This window comes from Globicephala melas, chromosome 2 (genome assembly GCF_963455315.2).
Source record: "Globicephala melas chromosome 2, mGloMel1.2, whole genome shotgun sequence".
NCBI classification, from domain to species: domain Eukaryota; kingdom Metazoa; phylum Chordata; class Mammalia; order Artiodactyla; family Delphinidae; genus Globicephala; species Globicephala melas.
Window position 1 is genome coordinate 143,975,311 of NC_083315.2, and position 25,056 is coordinate 144,000,366.

At 43.6% G+C, this 25,056-nt stretch overlaps 1 protein-coding gene across 3 annotated transcripts in view; it reads left to right on the plus strand.

Annotated features, from left to right (window-relative positions):
* RAD51B (RAD51 paralog B) overlaps positions 1-25,056 on the plus strand; it is a 647,199-nt gene that overhangs the window by 439,074 nt on the left and 183,069 nt on the right. For all 3 annotated transcript variants that reach the window (XM_060293640.2, XM_030855332.3, XM_060293639.2), the window contains exon 8: positions 9,944-10,040. In XM_060293640.2, the coding sequence (XP_060149623.1) occupies positions 9,944-10,040 (97 nt within the window). The remainder of the gene's footprint in view (positions 1-9,943; positions 10,041-25,056) is intronic.

Below are 25,056 nucleotides of genomic sequence, written 5' to 3' on the forward strand. Positions count from 1 at the left end.
ATGGAAGAGGGAAGATTTGAACTGGCCCCGGAAAGGTGGAAACTTAAAGAAGAGTAAAGGAGGATATTTCAGACTGGGGCACTTAGCCCGAGTGAGCAAACCACGAGAAATACAGAGATAGAATGTAGAGGTCTCCAGCCTCAATTTTTTCACTGGGAAAACTGAAGTGGATAGAATAAAGAGCTAATATTTGTTAGGCACCTGTTAGGTATTAGGCACTGTCTTAAGTGCTTTATATGTCAACTCATTTATCCCCACAGTAGGTATGATTGTTGTCCCAATTACAGAGTTGAAGAAAGGCAGAGAGAGATTAAGTATCCTACCTGAAACTCTCCAGCCAGTAGGTGGGAGAACTGAGATAGAAACCCAGGAGGTTTGACTGCAGAGCCCACCCTTCTAACACACAACAGCTGCCTCAGCTATTTTTCAGCTTCCCTCACTAGGTAGTTAGGGTCAGCTAAGACCATTCTGTGAACAAACTCTGAAAAATTTAAAATGTCATACTCGTGGAAAATGGCATGATCGTTCTTGGTAATGACGTCATGTGAGAGGTGAACATGATCATAGGTGAACAACTGAAAGTGAGGAAGGAAGGAATTCAGGATGGAACTCACGTGATATTGGTCAAGTTTAGCAGCGCATGCGCCTCACCATCCTCTGTAGCAACTCAGAGGTCTGACACCACCTCACGTTTGCTCTTGGGTCGGTGCTCCAGGTGGCCAGTCCCAAGCCACCAGAGTGGGTGTTGGAGACTGCAGACCTCTTTGTCATCTGGCACTGAGTGTGACCTGCCCTTGGCCAGGGTATCTGTTTTATGGGCCTATAGCTTGTGATCGGTAGTCGGCTTGTTAGTGGCCATGATGGGAGATCTCCACTCCAAGGGCATTGCCGTGGAAGGAAGTCTGTTCCTACTCACCATGTAAATATTTAGCCATTTTAATGTATTTGTTCTGGGCCTATTCTTCTTGTGTCTCTCCTATGTTGACTCTGTTTAATCGAAGTTGATTATTGTTTGCCTTTATTGATATCATGTATTTAAGTATAGACATAGACAACATTGCTTCAGCTCCCAACCTCCCCCCACCTTTTGTTTTTAAATAACACCTTACACAGTATCCCTTCCTTGAGGACGTCAAATAAATAGTTTTGTTCAAGAGCATATCTGATGAGGCTGCTGCCTTGGAAATTTGTTCCTAGGCAGCCCTTTTGACCTCCTTTTGAACAGATAGTGAGTGACCTTTGCTCCCATTTTATGCCACAGATTCACTCTGGAGACAGAGTTGAATGCACACGTCCAGTTACTGAGTTTGGAGAGCCCTTGGTTAGGCTGCCATTTGCCTCCGTGAAATAGAGAAACAAGGAGTCAGACCACTGTTGGCATATCCTCCTTTGGAGGTTCCTCAGAGGCCCCTCTGGGCTTCAGCTCCTCCCTCCTATAAGCCACTAACAGTGTGGTGGGGCTGGAGAATAGCCAGGTCAGTGTTTATCAGGCTGGACTCCCCCAAGAACCGTATTTTCAGATTCCCAGGGAGCAAGTGACTCAACAGAAGTGTTTTCTTGGTCTCAAATGAGTCTAAGGAGGGGAAATCGGTTAATAGCAGCCGTCTGTGATGGACAGATCACAAAGCTGTGTCTTTCTAATCCTCTTTGCAAATCAAAGGGAGGGGAATCCCCAGAGACCAGGCGTACACGTGAATAGAAAGCACCCCCAAGTAACAAAAACACCTAAAAAGGTCAGCAGAAACTCAGGGGGTTGTTGGAAATTCACCTCCCCTGCCTTTTTGTGGGGCTCGGTGGGCAGTAAGGGTGCGGGCGAAGACAACCAAACAAACTCCACACAAAAGGCACTCGGCCACGGGAAAGGCTACAGTGCATTGAAGGCTGGTAGGAAGGTTTCTTCCGTGTCCGTGAACCTCAGGGTCATCTGACAAGCGGCCTTGTTCTTTTCCAAGCCCTGGCTGACCGGAGACTTTTTTGTTCCCATGCTAACTGCAGAACTGCCCCCAGTTGGAGTATGCACCATTTGAAGCCACTGTGAGTGCACTGTCGCCGTTCACCAGTGGTGCGTGTTGTTTCCTGCAGCGGGCCTCACACCACTGACAGGATGCCGCCGAGGTTGGGTTGAAGGTGGAAACAGCACACCAACCTGCTGTTTGTGGCCCCGTTACAACTGTCGCCCCATCTGAGGCCCGGAACCAACACGTGTTAACCTCAGCCCCATTGGGGCCAGTGGAACAGCGAGCCGACAGTGGAAGCCGAGCGCTTCACGCCTACATCTCCGGCACAATAGCTGCCGGCCCAGGGTTTCCACTACATCCTCTTGCATGCGTACCCCAGGAGAAGTAGGCCAAGGAGAAAGCCACCCTGTTGTGCCGCGCTGTTCTCTTGTGTGTTTCTTTTGGCCAAAATGGCAGACACAGTTCTGCCTCAGTGCATTGTCTCTAAACAGTGGTCGAGGCAATGGCTACAATGAGGTGAAAGCAGTATTATCATCCATCCCTTTGTGATTGAGTGAGTGTGTGTTTGTGCAAAGCCGAGGAGATTCTTTTCTCTTCCTCCATCTATGTTGCCTCATACTGGGCCAATATCTGCTTTAAGGACTCTCCTACTAGCTTTACCTGTGAATTTCACAATGAAATCTACAACAGAGGTTTTCTTCTTCAGGTCTGTTATAAGAGGTGTGGATTTTATCAAGATTGAAAGTATCCTCACCATAAACACAAAATTATTTAAAGTTATCTCCCTTATTCTTTTTTTCCCCTCCTATCTTCCTCAGGCACTGCCAATTGGTTCTATGTAAGATGGATTTCCTAAGGTTGGACATGATGAGAATCAATGATAGTGGTGGAATTTTAAGGACAACACTAATGCTAATGTGGTTTGAAACATTTTTCATAGTGGGCTGCTACCTTTATGGTCATAATACACTCATTTTCTTCATGTCTTTTATGGATTCACTTTTAGGTACAGAGAGGTTAGGAGCCTTTCCCAAAATTGCACAGCAGTTTAGTGACAGAGCCAGAAATAAAAGGCAGGCTTCCTAACTTCCACAATAATCTTTTCTTCAAGCCAAATTGAAGTTTGGTCCTTTTACCACAAATATTTCGAAAGGAAAATCCCCCGTAGCCTTTCAGATTTTCCCAGAAAACTGTTGTCACGCGGACCTTCAAGATGGAAATAGCAGGCTGGAATACTAAACCCCTATCAGTTCTTTATTCTAGAGCTGACAGTTGATATTCTCTGGGCTGAAGCTAAAGAAAAACGATTTCTTTTTTTCATAATGGAATGATTTATAATTTTCCAGAGCTTGGCAAAACTAAGCCAGTGAAGAGTAAAACCAGATTTGTGATACTCACACTCTAAAATATTTGGTCTGACTTTTCCTCAAATATTGGATATTTCCTTTCAAAGCTAGAAGTGACCGGAAGGGAGGAGGTGGGGGATAGTCAGGGGAGAGGTGTGAGTCTGCGAGTATGGCTGTCTACACCTGCTTTTGGGGGGAGTTACCCTGTTCCCACACTGCACCCAGAGCACCCATCTCGCCCTTCTTGGCCTTCTACCTCTGCCTCTCGCCCTCGCCTGTTTTCTTCTCCCCATCCCCCATTTCCCTCTGACGCCCGGCTCCTATTCAGCAGATAGGCTGGGGCAGACACCGTCATGGTTGGGAAGCATGAGGAGAGGATGGTGAAAACCACTCCAGGGCCTTTCTCTCAAGCCTTGGTGATGAAAGGACTCAATGAACCTTACCAATTTCTCACAGGAAAATTCCGGCCTCTGTCTCCTTAAGAGCAAGGCATTCAGTAACCCTTAACCGAGCCAGGATTAAAACTCAGAATTTCTGACTTATTCAAGGCCTGTGTTTAGATAGAAAGGCTCCATCACTGTCATACCTGGCAATTAGGATCATTTTAGATACCAAAAGTAACATTTTAAAAAAGCGTACCTTAAGCAGATAGGTCATTTTTTTATACTGAAATAATATTGGTCTAAAAATAAGATCTTATGGAAAAATCCGAACATTTTTTGCCTTCAAAACCTATGAAAAGCAGAGCCCTGTCATATATATATATATATATATATATATATATATTATTTGGAGAAAGGTTTGGTTACAGTCACTTTATTTTTTTTCATTGAAGTGTAGTTGATTTACAATATTGTGTTAGTTTCAGGTGTACAGCAAAGCGATTCGGTTATACATCTATATATGTGTATACATGTATATTCTTTTACAAAAAGTTCTGTTCCATTACAGTTCAGAGCCCTGTCTATCTGAGAGTGCTAGATTTGACAGCAGGTAGGCAGTTTGGGGGCAGAGGCAGCCCTGAGGTCTCTCTCTGTCACTCAACTGATGCCCTTTCTCTGGCTGGCCAGGTTATCCAGTGGGCTGCCTGTTTCCTTGGGAGCTGTGAGTATTAGGATAATCACCGCACCTAGCCCTTCAGGCTTAGTTAAAGTGGTCTTGAGACTTCTCTGATTCTCTGTGTTAGGCTGTAGCAGGTTTCTAGCAGGGAATGGGCGGGAGGGAGGAGAAAGCAGATGTCCTTCTGGGCATAAAAATGCCCCCGAGATGCCTGAGGTTGCCTCGTGATTCCTCTAGCCCAGGGATCCTTAAACTCTGTCGCACCAAGGACATGAAGAGCTTTAGTTTTCAAGCCTCCTGTGGGTTTCGGAAGTGACCAGCCACATGCATCTGAAGCCACCGAAAGCCACTAAAAAGACCGGCAGAATTGGGCTAGGATTGCCTCAAATGCTTGACACTTCCGTAGAAGCTGGAGCTACTTGGTTTGTGGTTATTTATTAACGTCAGAGTATGAAAGGACTCTTGTCACAAGATTGGGCTTGTTACAATGTAGCATTTTCATAATCTTTTAATGTATTTCTAGATGTTAGATCCCTTTGTTCGTTACTTATATTAGATTGAATTCTGGAGACCAGGGCATCAAGGCCTGGACCTGCCTGTGGCTCTGGGCTGAGAGTTCCTGGCTCTCCTCTCCTCTGCCCAGTGCTGTCTTAGGAGGGAGAGTGGGCAGGGAGGCCTGTAGACCCCCTTTCTTATCTAGACTGTTAATCTCAGGCAGATGACTCTAGTTCACTCTCTGGAAGGCAGGGATTATAAAAAAATTTACCTCTCACCTGCCCCCACAGAAAGCTGAATGAGGGCATGTGCTATATTCTTAGGTCCTTAAAAGAATCTGACTTATAAATATTGAGTTATTGTTTTGTTGACCATGAATCTCTCTTCTGCTGACCGAACAGGGCCAGATATCCCATTCCAACTTATTCTATTCCTGATTGACCACAAACTCCCTCTTTGTCACCTCCCAAGGGTCAAATAAAAGGAGGCTGTTTATCAAAAGCTGGACCTTTAGGCCTGACAGTTCCCTACTTTGATTTCTCCAGGGCTGTCCCACTTTCTCTTCTCTCCACCATTTTCCACTGGGCTGGAATATACTAAGTGGCTGCTCGTGGAGCTCCCAACAGAGATTCGTCTTTAATACTTCAGTGTAGGGTAGATCAGACTAGACACATACAGAGGCCCCTTAAGGCAGGATTTATCTTGGACCAGGGGCAGGAGACATGCATGGGGTGTGGGTATAGCCTAAATTAGTCTGGTCCTAGTGTAGCTGAAGAAAGATGTGCCAACTGAAGGCAGGTGGTCCACAGTGGACACAGAGATTAGTGGGGAGTCAGACTCAATTGGTCAGTGGACTCCAGCTCACCAGTCCCCTGACCCTGGAGGCTGATGGTTCTTCTGACCAGTGTATTCTGCTCCTTCCCCCTTAACCTCTAGCTATTTGCTTTCGGAAGCTACCTTTTTGATACTTAGTGGAAAAGAGTCATATGTTTTTGTTTGTTTGTGTGTTGGCTAGGCTTTCACCCCCAGGAACTTCTGCCTTCTGACCAAAATGACATTCATTCCCAACCATCTGCCTTACTAGTTCTTCTGGTCTTTAACTGCTTCCTGTTTTTCCATCTCCTCTCTAGCTTATAAGAGAAGCCCTGCTCTCTCTGAAGGCGGGCCTATTAGGTTATTTATGAATCTGTACTCTGAAGTTTATTCTTCTTTGAGAGCTTCATTGTTCCCTTGAACTGAGCTTAGGTGTTGAACTACAGTGCACAGAAGGGTCGAGTAGGATGCATTTAGGGAAGTTGAATGATGCAAGGGAAACTTAGAACCCAGGGGCAAACTTAGGATCCCCCCCCCATTTTGCCTTGGGAGGGGAGCACTAAAAATGAGACTCAAGGTATATGTGACATGATATGAGGAGTCATTTCCTATTCATGTGTACCTGAAGCATCCTACAACCTGCCGGCTTTGCAAGGAAGCCCTGGGAGTGAGCGGTCTCTCCATATACAGAGTTGCATGGAGTTAACAGTTACTTTATACAATGTAGAGGGCTGCCTGTTTCCCCTCAGTAGGTAGATGGTCTTCTGTTGCCTGAAGAGTAAACTAAGCTGAATTCCATTTCCTCCTGGCTTCAGATGTAAAGATGTAATCACTACCATCAAAAAAACAAAAGCAAAATTTCCCCTTAGTCCAAGAATCTCACTCTAGCCTTTGGATTTGAAATTGATGGTAGTAGCAGGAAGGGGGGTGGAGTGTGTTGTATGTTTTTAATAAGTCATACTTCTAGAGAAATGGCAAAAATAGCATGCACTTTCAATTAAATTTTTATGCTTTTTGAGCATATCACCGGCAAATATTTGTTCTTTGTCATCAGCGTACTATATGTTGTACAAAAGGGAAGCAGGCATGGGTTTTCTTTCTCAACAAGCAAGGTGTAAAATCAGCAAAGACAGTGATGGAGGTTAACATTTAAGTATTTCCCATTGGCCAGGCACTATGCTCAGGACTTTATATGCATTATCCAGTTTAATCCTCAAAACCCTGTGAGTTAAGAATTATAACCCAGAGAGTTGTGAAACTTGCTCCACATCACATAGTTAGTAAGTGGTGGAACCCAGGATCTGAACTCACGTTTGTTTGACTCCAAAGCCCTCAGCCTAATCATTGTGCACGCTGCTCCCGCACAAATTTAGTACCAAGTGTCAGAAGCCTTCATCTTTCCAGTGGAGCAGAGCAGCCCGAAAGACCCTCTGAAGTGTCAGTCAGAACTCATTTTTGGAAAGCAGATAGTGTTAAGACTCTGTTTATAATGTGGAATAGTATTTGATAAGTTATTTTAGGAGTGTAGTTTTCATGTCTCCAGATTGCCTCAGAGGACAACACATCTATAGGCTTCTGCCCAGGTCATGATTATTTGTAATCAGTGCTATTTGGAAATATTTCCATTTTATCATTTTGCTGATCACAGATTTAGAAAATCACAACAATTCAGCAAGAGCAACCCCCTGAGTTTGGTTGCTGTGTATCCCTTCAGCAATTTGGCTTTCAGACTCATGATAAAAAGGGAGTGGATTATTAGCGAAACCACTTAGGAGCTTGTTCTTTTGCCATTGGAGAGTACAAATGGCTTCTTCTGCATCTACTCTTGCATTGGAAGTGGCGCTGGGGGTGGGTATCTTTGGAGGCACATCTGTAGTTTGGTTTTAGGCTCAGCAGGGTATCATCTTGTTAGCTATGGACAATAAAGCCATCATCTCAGTATAAGTTTCCATTGTAGGACCAGGGAAATAATAATAAAATTGAGAAAAAGTGGTCTGAATATCTTAGTAAATGTCTTATCTTTTAACTTGCAAGTTTCTAGAGAAGACACACAGAGCCTTCACCTCTTTCTTTTCCCCTGTGTACATGGTGACATGCTTTGCATGGTTGGTATTCAATAATTATTTTTCTCATTACTGTTACTATATCACTAGTGTTCTAGTCATTTTCACCAAATCGCCTTTTAGAAGAATTCCCCCCAAAATAGAGCTTACATGTCTAGATCTCCTGAAGCTTCACTTTTTTTTTTTTTTTTTTTTTAACTGTGACAGATACATTATTTTCTTCACTGGTAGAAAAATCACATGGTATTCTCAAAACAATGCTGGTTTCTTACTGGTCTTGCTTTAAATAATTACTATCGTTTTCTTACTGAGATTTTTACACAAATTCTTTGAAACTAAGTTAAGCTTAGGAAGGACTGAGACTGGTAGAAATGATCAGGTGCTGAAGTATATATCCTGATGTAGAAAATTGTGATTTCATGTTCTGTTGTTAGATCCAATGATCTGAAGCATGTGGCATGTACTTTATTAGTAATTTATTAACCTATATAACATTCTTCTTAAGGAAATAATAGCAACAACAATGGCTTACATTTACTGGATATTTATCACATGCCAGACACTATATTAAATACCTTACATTAATTATCTCATTCAATTCTCGTAATGGTTCTATATGATAGGTGTTATTTTACCTATGAATAGATGAAGCTCAAAGATTCAAGTAACTTTCCCAAGGTTCACAGTGTCACAGTCAGAATTTGAACCCAGTTTTATTGAACAGCAAAGCCCATACCCTATATAATAAAGAGGAAAATGAACATAATTGCTTATTCTTGCTCCTGAATATGAGTATTTATTTCTTAAAAGAGCAGGCTTTTATTTGGCCATTTCCAGCCATTTTAATTGAAAGACTTATCATATGTGATTCTTACCAGTCCAGATGAAAATGAGTAATACAAAAGCATAGGAAGGATGAGATTAGCAAATACTCAGTGGAATACTGCAACATCCGGTCATCGCTGCAGAGTAGCTGGGGATTCACACGAGCCTGGTTGACACACAAAGACCTTGGACAGGCTGTCTTTGTTAATAGAGTACTTCACTTCTTTTCCTGACCCTGCCATCGTGCTCCCCTCTCAGCCCCCAATTAAGCTGCCATTGGCATAGGATTTATAACGTGTCATTGGTCCATTCAAGAGACAGCGACAGAGGTGTGGCTGAAAAGCTGGACAGTAAAGAATGGAGACAATTTCCATTTCTGCTCCAATCAGGGTGGCAGCAAAACCATAGCTGACCCTTGGAACAGACCACGACGATTTGGCTAGTTGCATATTCCAGGTACCAAATGCCTAGTTTTTCAGAAGTTACCTTTCCTCTGAGGGACCAAGATGGTTCACCAAGATGCCCACGATGGGAACACCTCAAATCTTGAGAAATGATTGTAACGTTAGTCTTGCTGCAGTTTTCCAGGAGAGAATCTGTGTTCTGTTCTCCCTTTAGGTTTCTAAACAATAGAGCAAATTTTATAAATGAGGATTTTTTAAGGAAAAGAATAATTTCTTGATGGAACCATATGTAAAAATATTGTGTGGAAATAAATCATGTGGATTAGGTGACTTTAGAGTCCTTTCTAGGAATTTTAAATGTTATGAACTTTACTTTGTATAGGTCGGATTCTATTAATTTGTGTTTTAAATACATAGTGAGACTTTGGAATTCTTTTGTTAGAATTCAACTTACTGAAAAGAAGAAGAGTGCTATTCCTTTAGAGATGAATTTTATTCTAACTTCACAAATTTGGAAATAAAATTCTGACTTTCCAGTTAACAAGGGAAGAAGCCCCAGGCACCCAGATGTTAAATTATTGCTTTTCTTCAGCGCTAGTCATATTGTATGTTGTGAATATAATTTAAAAATGATAAAGTGTGCACGTATTCATCTTAATTCTCTGGTTGGCCTTCTATTATTCAGGTAATATGGCGACACTTCTCTGTCCCAATTTACTCAGCATTTAGAAAGAATTGATTAGTGGTTTAAGCTCTGAAAAAAGTCAGTCTGTTTCCTCGGTCTTCTGTGATTTGAATGACCTGGAGGCGTTGCCAGATAGTTCTGGCCTAAAGATAAAACTGATGCAAGTCAGAGCTGGGGTTTTCCTACCTGCGTACTTATCAGTCTTCCCCTAAACTACAGCCTTTTGATAGCTCTAATAATTAATTTGGTCTTCTCTCTTCTCCCTTCCCTCCGCCTTCTCCTTGTCTGTTCACAGGTTATCTTGACGAATCAAATTACAACCCATCTGAGTGGAGCCCTAGCTTCTCAGGCAGACCTGGTGTCTCCAGCTGATGATTTGTCCCTGTCTGAAGGTAAGGGATCTGTCTTAGAGGGGCTGAAACTTGACACTGACATACGGCTCCGCCACTGCCTCTCTGCCTTCTGCTGAGAACTGAGACACACAGCTAACAGGCCCTGGCCAGTGAACCCAGCCGGAGCCTGGCGATATAGGCTTGGCCACCTTTCCTGGCATCTGATCCCTTATATTTGGAGAGTGTGTTGCTCTGTCTCTATAAGTGAGCTTCCTTTTTCACCTGAGTGAATCATCTTCACAGGCATCTGTCACCTCCACCTAAGGCTCGTCACTCCTCTGTAGGTTCTTTTGGGTCCTCAGTATGAGGGCTGGTGAACTGCTAAATGACTTTGTTTTTGAGACTGATGCTCAAATGTTGGCTTTACCCATGGTCATACAGCAATTTAACCTTTTGTTTGTGCTGGGTACTTTTGGACTGGCTAAAAGTGTACACCAGTATCATGTACTGGAGACGTGGCGTTCCCAATCAGCTTTACAGAAGGATTAAGAAAAACTAGCCACGTTGGTAAATCTGCAAAATTTTCTCCACCCTCCCATGCCAGCAAAGGTCAGACTGGCTCTGGTTTATGTAGCTAGGGGAATTACACCACTGAGCCAGTGGGTGGTTTCTAGTTTTACTGAAAGTTCTTACTTGACATTTCTGAGTTCTGCTAGTCGTAGTCTGATTGCTTTCACGGCAGTATGCTGTGGGCCTGGGTGGATGAGCATAGCTGTTCCAGGCCCCTCTGCACTTTCCATTTTCTGAGAATTATTCATGGTGGAATATATGGGACCTCTAGGGCTAGCAAGGCTCCTGACTGCCCAGGTGGTTTTCCATGGATTGGCCTTGGATTATGGTCTCAAAAATTGCAAGGACCACATCCCTGCTTCTCAGCAGTGTTTTTCAGAGTGAAACAAATTACTTATTTATAACAACTGTAGAGTGCTCTGTGTACCACACTCAGTGGTATTTCCACACTCAGTGATGCATTGTCATTCCCGCTAAAAAGCTGAAACATCAGTTTTCGTTCCCTCCATACACTTCTTTCATCATCAAGTCTGCTTGGTCGTCCTTTCCAAATATATCTGTGCCCTCTTTTTTGTGAGTTGTATTGTGATCAGCTGACTTATTAAAAACTCACACTTGGATTATGTTAATAAATTCCAAAATGGCCTTCCCAACTCCAGCCTCTCCCATGTATATCTTACACTACCAAATTAAACTTCCCCATTTCTGGCTTCCTTTTACTGTGTCAGTCTCCTACTCCGGAATCCTGACGTTGTTTTAGCCCATTTCCTGAGAATGGGCAAAAAGCAACAAGCTGATTTTAAAATATTCAGGAATTTGTGGCTTGTTAGCTTGCAGTCAACCAGGGTGGAAGTATTTACACCATGGAAATCAGCAAATGCTGAAAATCAGGTTTTTTTCTGTTCTCTTGTGTGGACCAGTTTCCCCAAAAATACGCTAGATTAAGTTGATGCTTCTTAACTCTTTGTAGTCTGTCCTTTCCTTCCTCTGCACCCTCTGTGAAGCTCCTCCAGCAAGTATGCTGACCTTCTGCCTGCTCTCCTGAGCCCTGGCTCCGTGCCTCTGCAGAGACAGCTCACCCTTCTAGAACAGCATTTCCCTTTTTCACTCCTACCTCTTCTTTTCTTCCCAAATCCTCCCACTCCTTCGAGGTTTATTTAAAGACCACCTCTTCACGTATGGACACCAAGGGGGAAAAATGGGGGTGGGTGGTGGTGGTGGTGGGATGAACTGGGAGATTGGGGTTGACATATATACACTAATATGTATAAAATGGATAACTAGTAAGAACCTGCTGTATTAAAAAATAAATAAAATAAAATTCAAAAAAAAAAAGACCACCCCTTCCACAAAACCTCCTTTCCTGTTCCAGTCTGCCTTGGTCTCACTCTCTCTTCTTCCTCTGTGGCCCTTCTACCAGATCAGCAATAGACAGAAAAGATAAAAAAAAAAAAAAAGAAATTAACTTTTCATGGTTCCCCCACCAGATTAAGGTCACAGGCTCTCTTGTATTCTTTTTGTTGTGCCTGAATGACCAGCAAAGTTCTAGGTACGTAGTAGGCAGTAAATAAATGCTGAACCAGTACCATAGTAAATGTTTTGTAACAACAGTGAACCATGAGAATCACATAAAGACCTATGAACGTGATTAAAAATTATTATTATAAGTATTACACACGTACACACACATTTATTCAGTTCCAAGGAGGAGACCAGAAGAGACTATCTTGTTTCCTTATCTGAAAGCCAATAAGTAAGAGTACTTTTCTTTGTCCTGGCTTCCTGGTTTATCTCAAGCAAAGAAGAGAAGCAAAACAGATATAAAGGAAATTGCTTTTTGGCTGCAGTGTAACCGCTTCAAAAAAATGGTAAAGTCCTGTTCATGGCCAAGGGAGAGTTACCAGCTCATCCTTAGACAACTTTTTCTTATTATGAAACCCAAGGGAGAATGGAAGCAATTGAGTTTTCTAGATCTTTTCCTTCCATAGCTAAGCAGATAAAGAGTCTATAGAATTTTTTTCTGAAGCCTATAATGAAGTTCCTTACCAGTGAATGAAAAAAAATAATAAATTTCTTAGAACACTTATACCTATTCAAATATATTGCAGTGGTTGTTAATGTTGCTACGATTAAAATGTACAAATCTCTCTGTTGTTGTAAGCATGCGTTGTATCATCAGCTTTGCCCTTGTGTTATAGCTCTGTGATCTTGGGCAGCTCTTTTAATCACTTTGGGCCTCAGTTTTTTCTGTTAAATTACAGACAGGTTGAGTATAAGATGGCTGAAGTCTTTTCTAGCTCTGACTCTGTCAGATTGTGATGTGGGTCTGAAGGTCAGGAGCGTTCACTTGGTGATGGGGTTTTAAAATTCTGATTTACAGGGTGGGAAGAGTGACCTTGTCGTCCTAGATTAAACATAATGGAAAGGAGCCTCAGAAATCGTAGCACTGATACATCAGCGTACCTCTAACAGCCCCCCCTCCCCATACTGCTGTCTCTCTCTCTCTGTAAACACTTCTGGGCTTGTCTGTCTGTCTCTTGCTCTCTCTACCCTCTCTCGCATGCAAACATGTACACTAGAAGTGTGTGCAAGCTGGTGAGAGTGAGAAACACACTGTGATGGGCTGAGCCCAGGGTTCACCCTGTCCTGTAATAGATTTCAGCTGCAAGAGCAGAGGGCACGGCTTAAACAGCGCTCCCTTGAAAACAGTTGCGGGGTGAGAACAAGCGACCGAGAGCAGCCAGTGAGAAAATGATCCGAGGTGACCCGAGAGAAGTACCCAGCAGGGGCTGATGCGGGGAAATGAAGTTCCTTCTGCTCTGACTCAGAGCAGGGGATACGAGTGACCTGGCCCAACTGAGAGATCTCTTCCACACCAGCGGATCCTGTACTATTAATATCTACCAGCTGCAGGCCCAGAGCATCCCCCTGCTGAGATCAAAGAGTTCCTATCTTAGCTGGAACAAGGTCATCTGCACAGGGCTGTAAAAGCGAACCCTGGCTGGCTGCGGGGACCTCGACGGGGGAGGAGAAGGCAGGAGATGGGGAGGTGTTCTCTCACGCTCCTTTAATCTCGGCTGACCAGCTGTTGCACTCCCAGTGTTTGTAAAGTTGAGAGTTCTTTGTTTTTGTGTTGCTGGGGCTTTTTTTCCTTATTAAATTTGTGCCTGGGTTGTTGCTTGGATTATGTAGACCTAAGTTCACTGCTAGGGTCCACGGTCTGATTCCCTTTGAGGATTCATTCCCCCAGTGAATTATTCAGCTCCCAGTTGGGAGGGCCAAAGAAGGGAGAAGTGGACACCAAAGGACTCCCCCGCCATTGCTCCTACCCATAGCTTTGTGTCCTGAGAAGGCATGAGAGGGCAAATGGAATTTTTCCTATTTAGTTAAAATAACTCCTCATACGTGCAAGTGTGCTTGTCAGTTTTCAGCGTGCCTTTCACAGACATTATTTTCTTCCTGTGGGGGAATGGACCGGCTGAGACTTATGCAGATTGACCAAAGTTATATTGTGAACCCAAGGGCAGAAATCAGGATTTTTGACTTTATGATCTACATTGTTCTTGACCAGGCACTGTGAGTCAAACTATTTTCTTCTTCGGTGTTTTGCTCTGTTGACAGAAACTCAGGCGTGTAGGTTATTATGAAGTTCAGTGTCTGGTTACTTACTAGGTTATTGTGACTGTTCTGTGACCAAGGACATGTTTCTTATATGCCCTTGACATTCCTTCCCGGTGTTCGTCGAAGATGCTAAGGATGATTGGATCTCAGTCATAGTGATCAGTAGAGAAAGGATCTAACAGTCCAGCTGGCCTAAGACACCATGTCCTATTCTGAAGTCACCTGGGATTTGAGCAGAAAGGACTGGCTGAGCCCCTATCCACCCAGGCACAGTTGGTAGGTGAGACTGCCGTGTGGTGACAGTGGGCCCTGTGCAAGATTGAAGCTTTGTTCCACCTAGGTCATAGGCTGTCCTTCCTCAGATAATTTACTGGGATAGCAGTCACTTCAGTGTGGTGACGTGCCCATTTTAGGAGCCTAAGGTGGCACTTAATATCCTTTTATCTGTAGTAATAGTTTTTCATAGATAACAGCCTTAAAAAACTAAAAATTAAAAGTACCTGGATGGGTCAAGGAAAGAACACAAGAGGAAAAAGTAGTATTTACTAGAACCAAGAGTGGTTTCTAGTTTTAGTATCGGAAGCCTTTCTATTCCAGTTGAACTGATGGCTGATTTCATGTGCAAGAGAAGGTATTTTGGGATTCATATTCCCTAACAAACCATCCCTGCAGAAAGCTGGAGTCCATTTGATAGATTATATGCAAGTGCGTGGCTTGTGTCTCTTTTAAAATAAATTCAACAAGCAAGAACAGCTCAGAATGGTTGGGACGAATCAGGGACTCGTGGTTGTGAAAGAGGCAGACTTCAAAGCGTGGTAGGAATTTTCAAGTTTTATTTCCACTCTTGCTTTCCAGCTGGATCTGCTCTGGAGTTACTGCAGGATGTTTGAAAATGTGGCTCCCTGCTAATCTCAGACAGTTGCTATGATCAATGGTTTCTTTCATTTCCGATAAAAAACACTGGTGTTTCTGCTTAAATTGTGTGTCCTTTCAGCTTTATTATTATAGTTGTAATTTATTGTCCAGCATTACCCGAATTTGTAATCCATTAACCACAAACTTTGGGGTAGATTGGTCAAGTTAGCAGGACTCTGTCCACACTTTGGCTCCAAAGCCCTGCATAGCCCAACCTCAAACTAAATGTTCATTGGTTTGGGTAGGACCCTGTGCAAGGGAGTGTGGGCGGGGCAGCTTTAAAAACCCACCTCTTGGGGGCATGGTGCAGGTTGGTTATAATTAGTGCTTTGAAAACATGAAATGTCACTTCAAGGTTAATATTAACAATGATGATCAACATTGTGAACATTAGCATTTCCATAGTATTTAAAAATGTCTTAATGTGATGAATCATTTAATCCACCTCAAGCAAGTGAAGCCTGAAGGCGAGAAGGGAGTTGCCCAAAGGCCACACAGCGGGTGAGAGGTGGTGGCGCCGGGAACAGAAGCCAGAGCCCCTCCCGTGAGATCCTAGATTTGCACACTGCTGCCTCTTAGGAGGGAGTTTGGGATACAAATACTTGTGTCCTAGTGACCTTTCCGTTTTTGATTCCAAAGCCATAGACACGTATCGACACACACAACTTCACGTGCTTCTGTTCACAAGGGGATACACACCTACCCGTGCCCCACTCCCCCTAGTATTTAAGAATCCACAGCCCTTAGCTGGGTATATACCACTTCCCGCAACGGTTCAGCTGCCATGAAAGGCCTAATTTATAGAAAAAGCTTAGAAGATTGAAATACCTCCCAAGCCCTGTAGCATTTAGCTAAAGAAAGCCTAAATGTTATGTGAGGTGCGGGCCACTAGAGTTGAGGGGGGAATGGGCACAGCCCACAGACATCTGAAAAGCTGTGGATCTCACAAGGGAGAGGAACTTGTTGAGGATTTTCAGCCGAGAGGCCAGCGGGCGATAGAACCACAGCCAAGGGATCAAAAGGAGAAAGGAACAGTGAAGTCAAGCACCAGGAAGCATTTCTTGGTCAGGAGTTCTGTTTTGCTAGTGAGAGATTGCCAGAGAGACACATTTGAAGCAGGAGGTGCATTAAGATCAAATGAGATGAGAGCCAGAAGTTTTCTTCGGGAAGCGGTCTTCGAGGCGGATTTACTGGCTCATTTCCCAGATCTACATATGTTCCTGTTCACATCTCAGTGTCATGAAGGCAGAAGGGACGAGAACACCAAAGCCAGTTTTGCCAGTTGCTTCAACTACAGAGGTGGCAGGGCTGGAAGCCCAGAGAAGAGGGGGTGTGATCCCGGAGGTCTTCAAATCCAAAGGATTCTCTGAGAAGAGATCCTCGTTTACATCATCGAAGAGAATTCTATACCAAAGATGAGAAGCGTCCAGGTCAGCAATCATAAAGTAAAGAATGGCTGGTTTCTAGGAGTGGTGCCAGGAGATAACTTAGTTTGTGTTGTTATGTGGCAGGGAAGACTTTCAGAATGCATTGGTGATATTTACTAGGATTTGGGGAGGATTGTAACAAGGTCTGGCAAGGTGGTCTGGCCCAATGACAGTCCAGCTGAGCTCCGACCTAGGTTTGGATCTCTCTGAGGGCTTTGCTTTTCTTCCTTCTTCTGATAAGCCACTCGATAAATACCAGTTGGATTAAACTGTATTTTATTCAGTCAGACTGACTTTTCCTGTGGATTAGCTGCATTTCTGCACATAGTAGCATAGTTTTAGAGCTATGGTCCCTCCAAAAAAAAAACTTTTTGGCTAGATGAGGAGACCTTTAAGTGCCTTCCCGCCTGATGATTTCATGAGTTGTGAGCCTCTACTATATGCACTATGTTAATGTTACAGGAAATCCAGAAATGAGCAAGATACGGTCCCTGCCCTCAAGATATTTACAGTGCAGTTTGAGAATCATTCTAAAGAAGAACAGTATTAGGTAGAGTGTGTGCAGCGCTTTAGACAAGTATGGTATGGACCAAAGTCCCCGGGATTCAGGAAGAAGGGAACATCTCTTTCAGCAAAGGGAGATCTGAAGGGTCCAGGGAGGAAGATGTAAGAGATAGGCCTTGAGGGATAGATAGGATTTCAATAGGCAGAGGAAAGATCAGGAAATGCTGAGAACTAAGACATTAAGTTCAAAATAGGCCTTGTCTGCCCTTATCTCCTATCATTATCCTCCTCTTCAAACCTGTTCCAGCTGTACAGCCCGCTCCCTTGTTCCTTAGGCTCTGGGCTTTCTGCCTCTGGTCTTTCGAACTTGCTCTTCCCACTGACTGGAGCGCTTGTCCAGAACTTCCCTTGGCCTGTTGCCTCACTACCTTCAGTCTCACTCAAGTGTCATCTTCTCAGAGAGGTCTTCCATCACCTCTCTATCTAAGATGAAACCACTACCCCCTTCCCAGCCTTCTCTATCCCCTAAACCTACTTGATTTTCTTCATTGCCCTTATCACTACCTGATCTTATAAGTTTATTTGTTTATGAGTTTATGGTCTGCCTCCTTTGCTTTCATATCATCTTCTCAAGGTCATGGACTTTGTCTTGATCACCCCTGTATCCCCTAGTTCCTAGAGGGTACTCAGTAAATAACAGGATCTGTGTTGTAGGGAAATGTAGCATATGTTGGGAAGGTAGCAAAGGAGCCCCATTTGCCTGGGGTTTTAGGGTAAATCTAGGAGGTCATGTGCAATAAATTTGGAAGTAGATCGGGGCCAGACTTTGAATGCCAGACTGAATTAAGGTTTTGTGATAAAATGATCATAATTTGTACTCTGAAGACTGTCCAGACGAGATGTGTAAGATGGCTTAGGGATGGGGATATGGGAGGTAAGGAGACAATGAACTCATCAAATATTTAGGGAAATGGGATACCCATTAGGCACCAGGAACTACACTTAGTGCTAAGGATACAGAGATGGAAGAAATGATGTTCTAGGTAGAGGATACATCATTACTAAAGATATGGTGGCAAGGGCATGGTCATTTGAAGAACTACCAGTCATTCCTTATGACTGGGAGTGTAGGGGGCATGTACGGGAATGCGGGGGGGGCGGGTAGGACTTGAGAAGTCAGCAGTATGGATCATGGACATCTGGCGTAACATGTTAGGGAGCCGATTTTCCCTGAAGCCTCTGTGAGAAGAATGTGAGGATGATCCATTGGTAACATGTCATTTCCTTGATCAACATGATTGATGAGACTTATTCGACTGACTGGGAACATTTCTCCTTCCTCCCTTATAGTTACGTGTGCATCTCTTCCTAAGCCACATGCTCAAAGGTGAATGATCTCCCTAGATAGAGTAGGGCTGTTCTTCAGTCAAGGCTATGGGGTGGTAGTGTTTCCCCAACAGAACCCTCATCCCAGTGGTTCTCAAACTTTAGCATGCATCAAAATCACCTGGAGGGGTTATCAATACACACCTTGCTGGGCTCCCGCTCCCAGAGTTTCAGTCAGTCTTGGGAGGGGCCAGAGGATTTGCAATTCTAACAAATTCTCAGGAGTTGTTAATACTGCTGTTCTGGGGACCACACTTTGAGAACCACTCTTTATTCATTGAGTCTCTTGTCCATGTTAGGCATAGGAATACCAAGATGAATGTGTCTCCATCCGAGCTCTCAAGGAGGTAATACCCTAAGAGAGGGCATAGGCATGTAGAAGGGACACCATCAGACTCACGGCAGCCACCTGGCCTCCATTGGGTCGCCAGTGGTGTTTTCGGCAGGCTCTGTCTCATGTCTGGGAGAGAGTATTTACTAGACTGTTTCAGGGTTCTTTTGGTAGCAAGAAACAGAAAGCCACTCAAGTTTGCTTTAAAAAAAGTCAGGCCTACTTATAACTGTAGCTAACATTCATGGACCGTATATCATGTGCCTGGCATTGTACATCCACTATCACATTTAATACTCACAACAACCCTCTGAGGCAGATGGTAATCATTATCCCATTTTCTAGATGAAGGAACTGAGTCCTAGAAAGCAACACAGTTATGGGCAGAGCCAGGATTCCAACCCAAGAGTCTGGCTCCAGAACTTACATTTTCATCCACTGAGTTCTTTTGTAAGGATAAGTTGGCATTCTCATGGCTTTGTGCAAATAGGAAGTAAAGTACAGCCAGATTACATGAAAATTGGAAAGGTTTAAACTTAGGTCATTCTCTTCATTTTTCTCATATCTGCCTCAGCTTTCCATGGCACTGAACGTTGACCTTATAAGCTGATCGGCCCAATTTACCTTTTCACACCTGCTAATTCTGTTGCTGGGTTATCTTTTTGTCTAATCAGCCAATGCCAAGAAGTCATATGGTAAAAAAACCTGGCCAGTACACCTATTCTTTCAGTAGGGTCCATGGATAAGGGGCACTTTCCCCTTATAAGATTCCTGTAGAAGGGTGTACCTATGGAGTGAGTACCCCACTATAACATCTAGTTAAACAACTGTGTCCAACTGAGCAAGTATTTTTAATTAGTTTGCTAGTAAACACAGACGTCTGTGTACCTTTGTCAGTCCCTCCAGTCACATCCATTCTCAAAATCATCATCTTCTAGATCAAATTTTTGGTATTACCTCCCTATTGCTAGTCCATGCCTTCAAGCCAACATATTGTTTTTCTTTTTAAACATTTGAAAACATTTTATTTCTAGTTCCAGTTCTGGCTCCTCTTTGATCTAATTTTTTTTATGCCCACAGTCAGCCCTAGCGTTTCTCTTCAGGGTGGAGAGAGGTCTCTTCTGTTTATTCAGCATTCACTTCCTACTCCAAACAATTACTATCTGATGAGATATGAGGCCTAAGCTTACCTGTGTGTAAGTCGCCTCCTCTTGAGGGTCATATGGCAGGCCCGTTAGCACAGACTATATGTCTGTCCTGTGGTCAGCCATCATTTACCTCTGCTTAAGACAAGATAAGGCAGAGAAGCCAAGATGGCAGCTGGTAACTGAAGTGTGTGCAGGAAGAACTCTGTATCTATCAGTTACATCCTCTCCATAATTTACAATATGCTGGAGCAAAATTACTCCCTACCTTCAGGAGAGGGTCTGAGTTTTATGGATGAAATGCAAGTGTGTGTGCGTGCATGTGTGTGTGTGTGTGTGTGTGTGTGTGTGTTGGAGAGGGCTTCTTATGTTTTAATAGTAGACATTGAGGCCTTTTTGGGTTCTGATGTTGATTTTTCTCAGCCGTCCTTCTATCTAATAGGCCCATAAAAGCAGCTAAGAGAATCTAAGTTTCCCAGGAGTATTACTTCCAGCTATAGAGGATGGATGACACCCCAGTAGGCCAGGCATTAAGGAGACAAACTTTGTTTTGTTTTTAAATATAGTATGCGGGGAGGGTTAAATTAGGAATTTGTAGTGTAATAGTACACACTACTACACACTGTATAGTAGTAGTGTAGTGTATACACACTACTATATATAAAATATGTAACCGGCAGGGACCTACTGTATAGCACAGGGAACTATACTCAATATTTTGTAATAACCTATAAGGGGAAAGAATCTGAAAAAAATAGATATATATGTATATATAACGGAATCACTTTGCTGTACACCCAGAACTAACACAACATTGTAAATCAACTATACTTCAATAAAAATAAATCAATAAATAAATATAACGTATAGATAAATGTGGCTGGAAAAGTGCCAAAATAAATTGTTTCTGAGTTGAGTGACAAGGAGAACATTCCCCCAAGAGACCACTAGACCAGAGATAGAATAGATCATTGAAATCTTTAAAGGTAGAGCTCAGGAAACCAACATTAGTGAATAAGTGGCTGCCAGAGCGCCAGGTGGGAGCCAAAGCCCAGCCAGGCAGAACCGCCTTTGCTCCTTCAGAGACCCAACTGGAACCAAGGGAAATAGCTTGCACTTTGACATGATAGTCCAAAATTAAGGTGAATCAGCAAGAAAATCTTGTCTTAGGGGCATTACAATGTAAGCTCCCTGAGGAGAGGCATCTTTGTCTCTTTCGTTCACTGCTGGATCTCTCGGAATAGTGCCTGATAATAGTAGTTACATCTTAAATATTTGATGAATGAAGGAGGCACCTACAGCTACAAGAGAGACAATCAAAGAATGATTTAAAGCTTTAGACCTGTACTCACCTAAAAGAAGCATGAAACTGCCATTGTGATCTTTCTCACCGATATATCACGTATGCTTTAAAATTCCTACCAAGTGCAGTCAGCCTGAACTATGTGCCTGCGCTGACTGTATTGACGAATAACAGTAGGCAGTGCAGGGAAAGTGTCAGAGAGGAAAGAACAGGGGCTCAACAGCTCTGCTTTGGAAAGAGGAATCTCCCACATTCACAGAAGAGTGGCCATTGAAGTACTTTAGTCTGATTTACCATAAGGGTGTTTATTAGGACTCTCTACTGGGTCCTGTGCTAGACAGATGGCTAGGGATACAGAGACAGAAGCTAAGGCTCTGCCGTTTGGAAAGCTCACAGTCAGGTGGTTGGGGAATCATGACGTATGAGTATACAGAGTGTGCTGTGATGGCTCTAGGGTCAGGATTTTGCTGGGGAAGCACATAGGAGCCCCGCTTTGGGGCTGGGGGTGTTCTCAGAAGGCTTTTCAGTGAGGAGACACTTGAGTTGGATCTTGAAGGATCAGTAGCAGTTCCCAAGAGGAGGAAAAGGAGGGGAAGGTGCTCCGGGCCAAGGGAAACGCCCATGTAATGGACAAGAGGCAGGGTGCCATGGGAGACCTGTGGGAGGTCCATTATGACTGGCATGGAAGGGGGTGGTGAGAGGTTGTACGCCCCCTGAAATCTCCTTACAAATGGACATTAGAGAAGCAGTGTGTTTTAACAGTAGATAAAGCACTACCTTTGGATTTAGGAGACCTGTGTTCAAGGGCCAGCCCTGCCGCAAACCCTCTGTGTTATGCTGAGCAAGTCACTTCTCAAACTTAAGAATTGGTCTAGTCTTTCAATCGTGCATTCATTCAAAATGGAACATGTATAATATGAAATGCTTGCTGGGGGTTCCGGGGTAACAAGAACAGTATCAGGCTTGGCCTCTGCCCTCTGGAACATAAAGGCTAATTCTCAATTTTGGCAGCCTTATCTGGTTGGAACCCTAGAATTCCTACATACTGTAATGAGCTAAACCTTACGTCTAAACTGGCTGTATGTGTTGTACTACAGTGGATAGAACAGGAAAAGATAAGAAAAATGAGGCCCACACGCATGAAACAGCTAACGTCACACTACAGCCCAGCACCTAGAGAACTGCCGGGTTGAGGGAGACAGATTTTTTTATGTCAGAGGCAATCAAGGAAAGACAAGATCATTGTGACCTTGTGGTGGCTTTTGGGCCGCCATCTTAAGATATCAGGGCATAGAGACGGTGGACTCCCTGATCCATCTGTCCCGAATCACAGTGTGTGTAAGGCCCTCTATATCAGCCAACAGCCAACCTCCATCATGGGGTTAGACCCACTTGCGAAGTGGCAGTCTGTAAATCAGCCCCACGCTTGCTGAGAACTTGCCAGGCTGGCCAGGGTAGCTTCATGTAGCTTAGCACCTGTGGGGGGTGGCTGTTTTTCTGGGGCAGCTGTTTAATGAGCACCAAATCAGATAAACTGCCCTTGGGTCCTATGTGCTCTCCAGACACAAGCAATTGAGCACATCCTGCTGGAATGGTCCCGTTAGGCAACCTGGCTTTCCTGTGCTGATCATCTGGTTTTCCCACCCCTTGGGGCGAGATTTTGGAGAAGCTATTGAAGCAACTTTGAGCAAGCTGTTAACCCTTTAAAGTTTAGCTCTCTATCACCAAATATATTCAGAAATGGTTTGCAGCCAAAGCCTTACTATCTGTGGCAGTTTTAAATAATTATCAAAATCACTACTTAATTCGTCTTGCCCTCTACTCAAGGTTGGCTTAGAGAAGTGGGAGGTTACAATTCATGGATTCTTTTCTGGGTTTGTAACCAAGCTACACTCTCAAGTTGAGGTAATCACCTTGCCCTTCTTAGTTTATTCATTTGTGACCTGGGGTAAAGCTGCCCAGGCCTCATCTGGTTGCGTTTCAGATTTTGTGAGAAATCTCTTTACTTCATGAGAATGCACAGATCAGCTGAGACTAGTATGATCGATTCCAGACGTGAATTAGAACAAGCCCAAGCTGAACAGCTCTCCCAGGAGAAGTCATTGGTTTGCATGACCCAGTATGGCCTTTGACCAACTGGCATCAGGAACCACGCTGGGCATGGAGGAACTCTACTCTTGATCTTTTGCCTGCCCTACTGATAAACATTCTTGCCATTAAATGTACCTGGAATCTGTGGAAAGTGTGTATTCGGGAAATCTTTAAAAACACGTTAAGTCAGCAATGCTATCTCTTTGGGAGGATGTACTTGCGTGTCCTTAATGACCCAAATAAGATTCCAGTGGGAAGAGCCTGGCGGAGAAAGAGCAGGAGAGTGTGTGCTGATTTCTGGAGGACAGATTATCGTGTGCCGGGCTATGGATTTTGCCATCAGGAAAGGAATCTAGAAATGCAAGGAGACTCATGAGAAAGGAGGTGACTTCTGTTGACAGGTCACCATTGTTCAGACTCAGTGGTGATGGGAAAGGAAATCCAGAAACCTACATGACAGCTTCTCTCGGACGGGACGAAAATATTGAATTTTTTTTTTTCTAGCTGGAATTTGCCAGGGTCAGTTCACGTCTGGGTTTTCAGCACTTAATACAGGGCCCTTTTGTCTTAGGAGGCAGCTGGACTGGTTTTTCCTGCAGGCAGGTGCACAGAGAGCATTTATTGTAGGCTGAAACGCAAACACCGAGCCCCCAGGCCCTGATCCCCACACTCTCCAGCGTGGCTCGAGGAAGTAAAGTGAGCAATGTCTCTTGCAACAGGCAAGCACTGTAAATGCCACTCCTGAATGAAATATTTCTTAAAACGTTGTATCTGTAACTCGATCGTCTCTTAAAACTTAATTATATGTTAGGGAAAAGGAAGCCATTGGCTCCTCCAGCCGTCCAGGTTGAACATGAGCGCACAATGGAGCATATCCGATTCACGGCCTGGCGTAGGTAATCAGATGAATATCTCCCGAATTGAATTTACCCTTTTGATACGGAGTCTTTCAGCTGCCTTGTTTCACATCTCCAATTCTGACAAAGCTGTGCGGCCTTTGAGTAATTTCCCTGAAATCTATATGCGGGAAGCCTGTGCTCTTTCGAACACTTTTTGGGACTTGTACCAATTAAATCTGTTTCTGGCACACTTTTAATGGCATACTTTCTCCTGAGTCAACAACCTCTCCAAAATCTGAGGTCATTTGTTTAATTTAAAAGCAAAGGTTATGAAACATCCATTTCAGGCTTCACCAGCCAAGCTCCTGTGGCTTTGAAAGGGGTGAGGAGACGGGGGAAAGTCTAATAAACTGGATTTCTTACACACAAAATAAGTTCATTACCGCGTTTCTGTGAAATCGGTATCAAGCCAGGTTTTTCCACACCCTCCCCGCCCACCTTGCCGTCCTTTTCTTTTGAAACACTTCCTCTTCTTCTGAGGCTCTCATGCTTGAGATTGAAGTTCACCCTTATGCCGTTGTTCTCGCAGAACAAACATCTGGAGTGGATTTTTGTCAGCTGGAGTTGAGAGAGAACTGTAAATGATGCAGTGATTTTTTTTTCATGCTTATTAAATTTATTTATAGCCAGTCTGAAGCCAGGAAACATGTTTTTAAATGGTTAGAGCCCTTGATAGGAGGTGTTCGAGGAACAGACAGTGGATGGTATTTTTCCCCCTACCATTTTCTAAATAACTCAAGGGTAGAATTACATAATTCGCCATTTGGGTGGTTTTTTTGTTTGTTTGTTTCTTCCTGAAGGACCCTTCATTAGGACATTGCGTGCATCAGAATTCTTCCATTGTATTAGCCTATCCAGTGTGCCATTCTTTCTGTCAGTGAGAG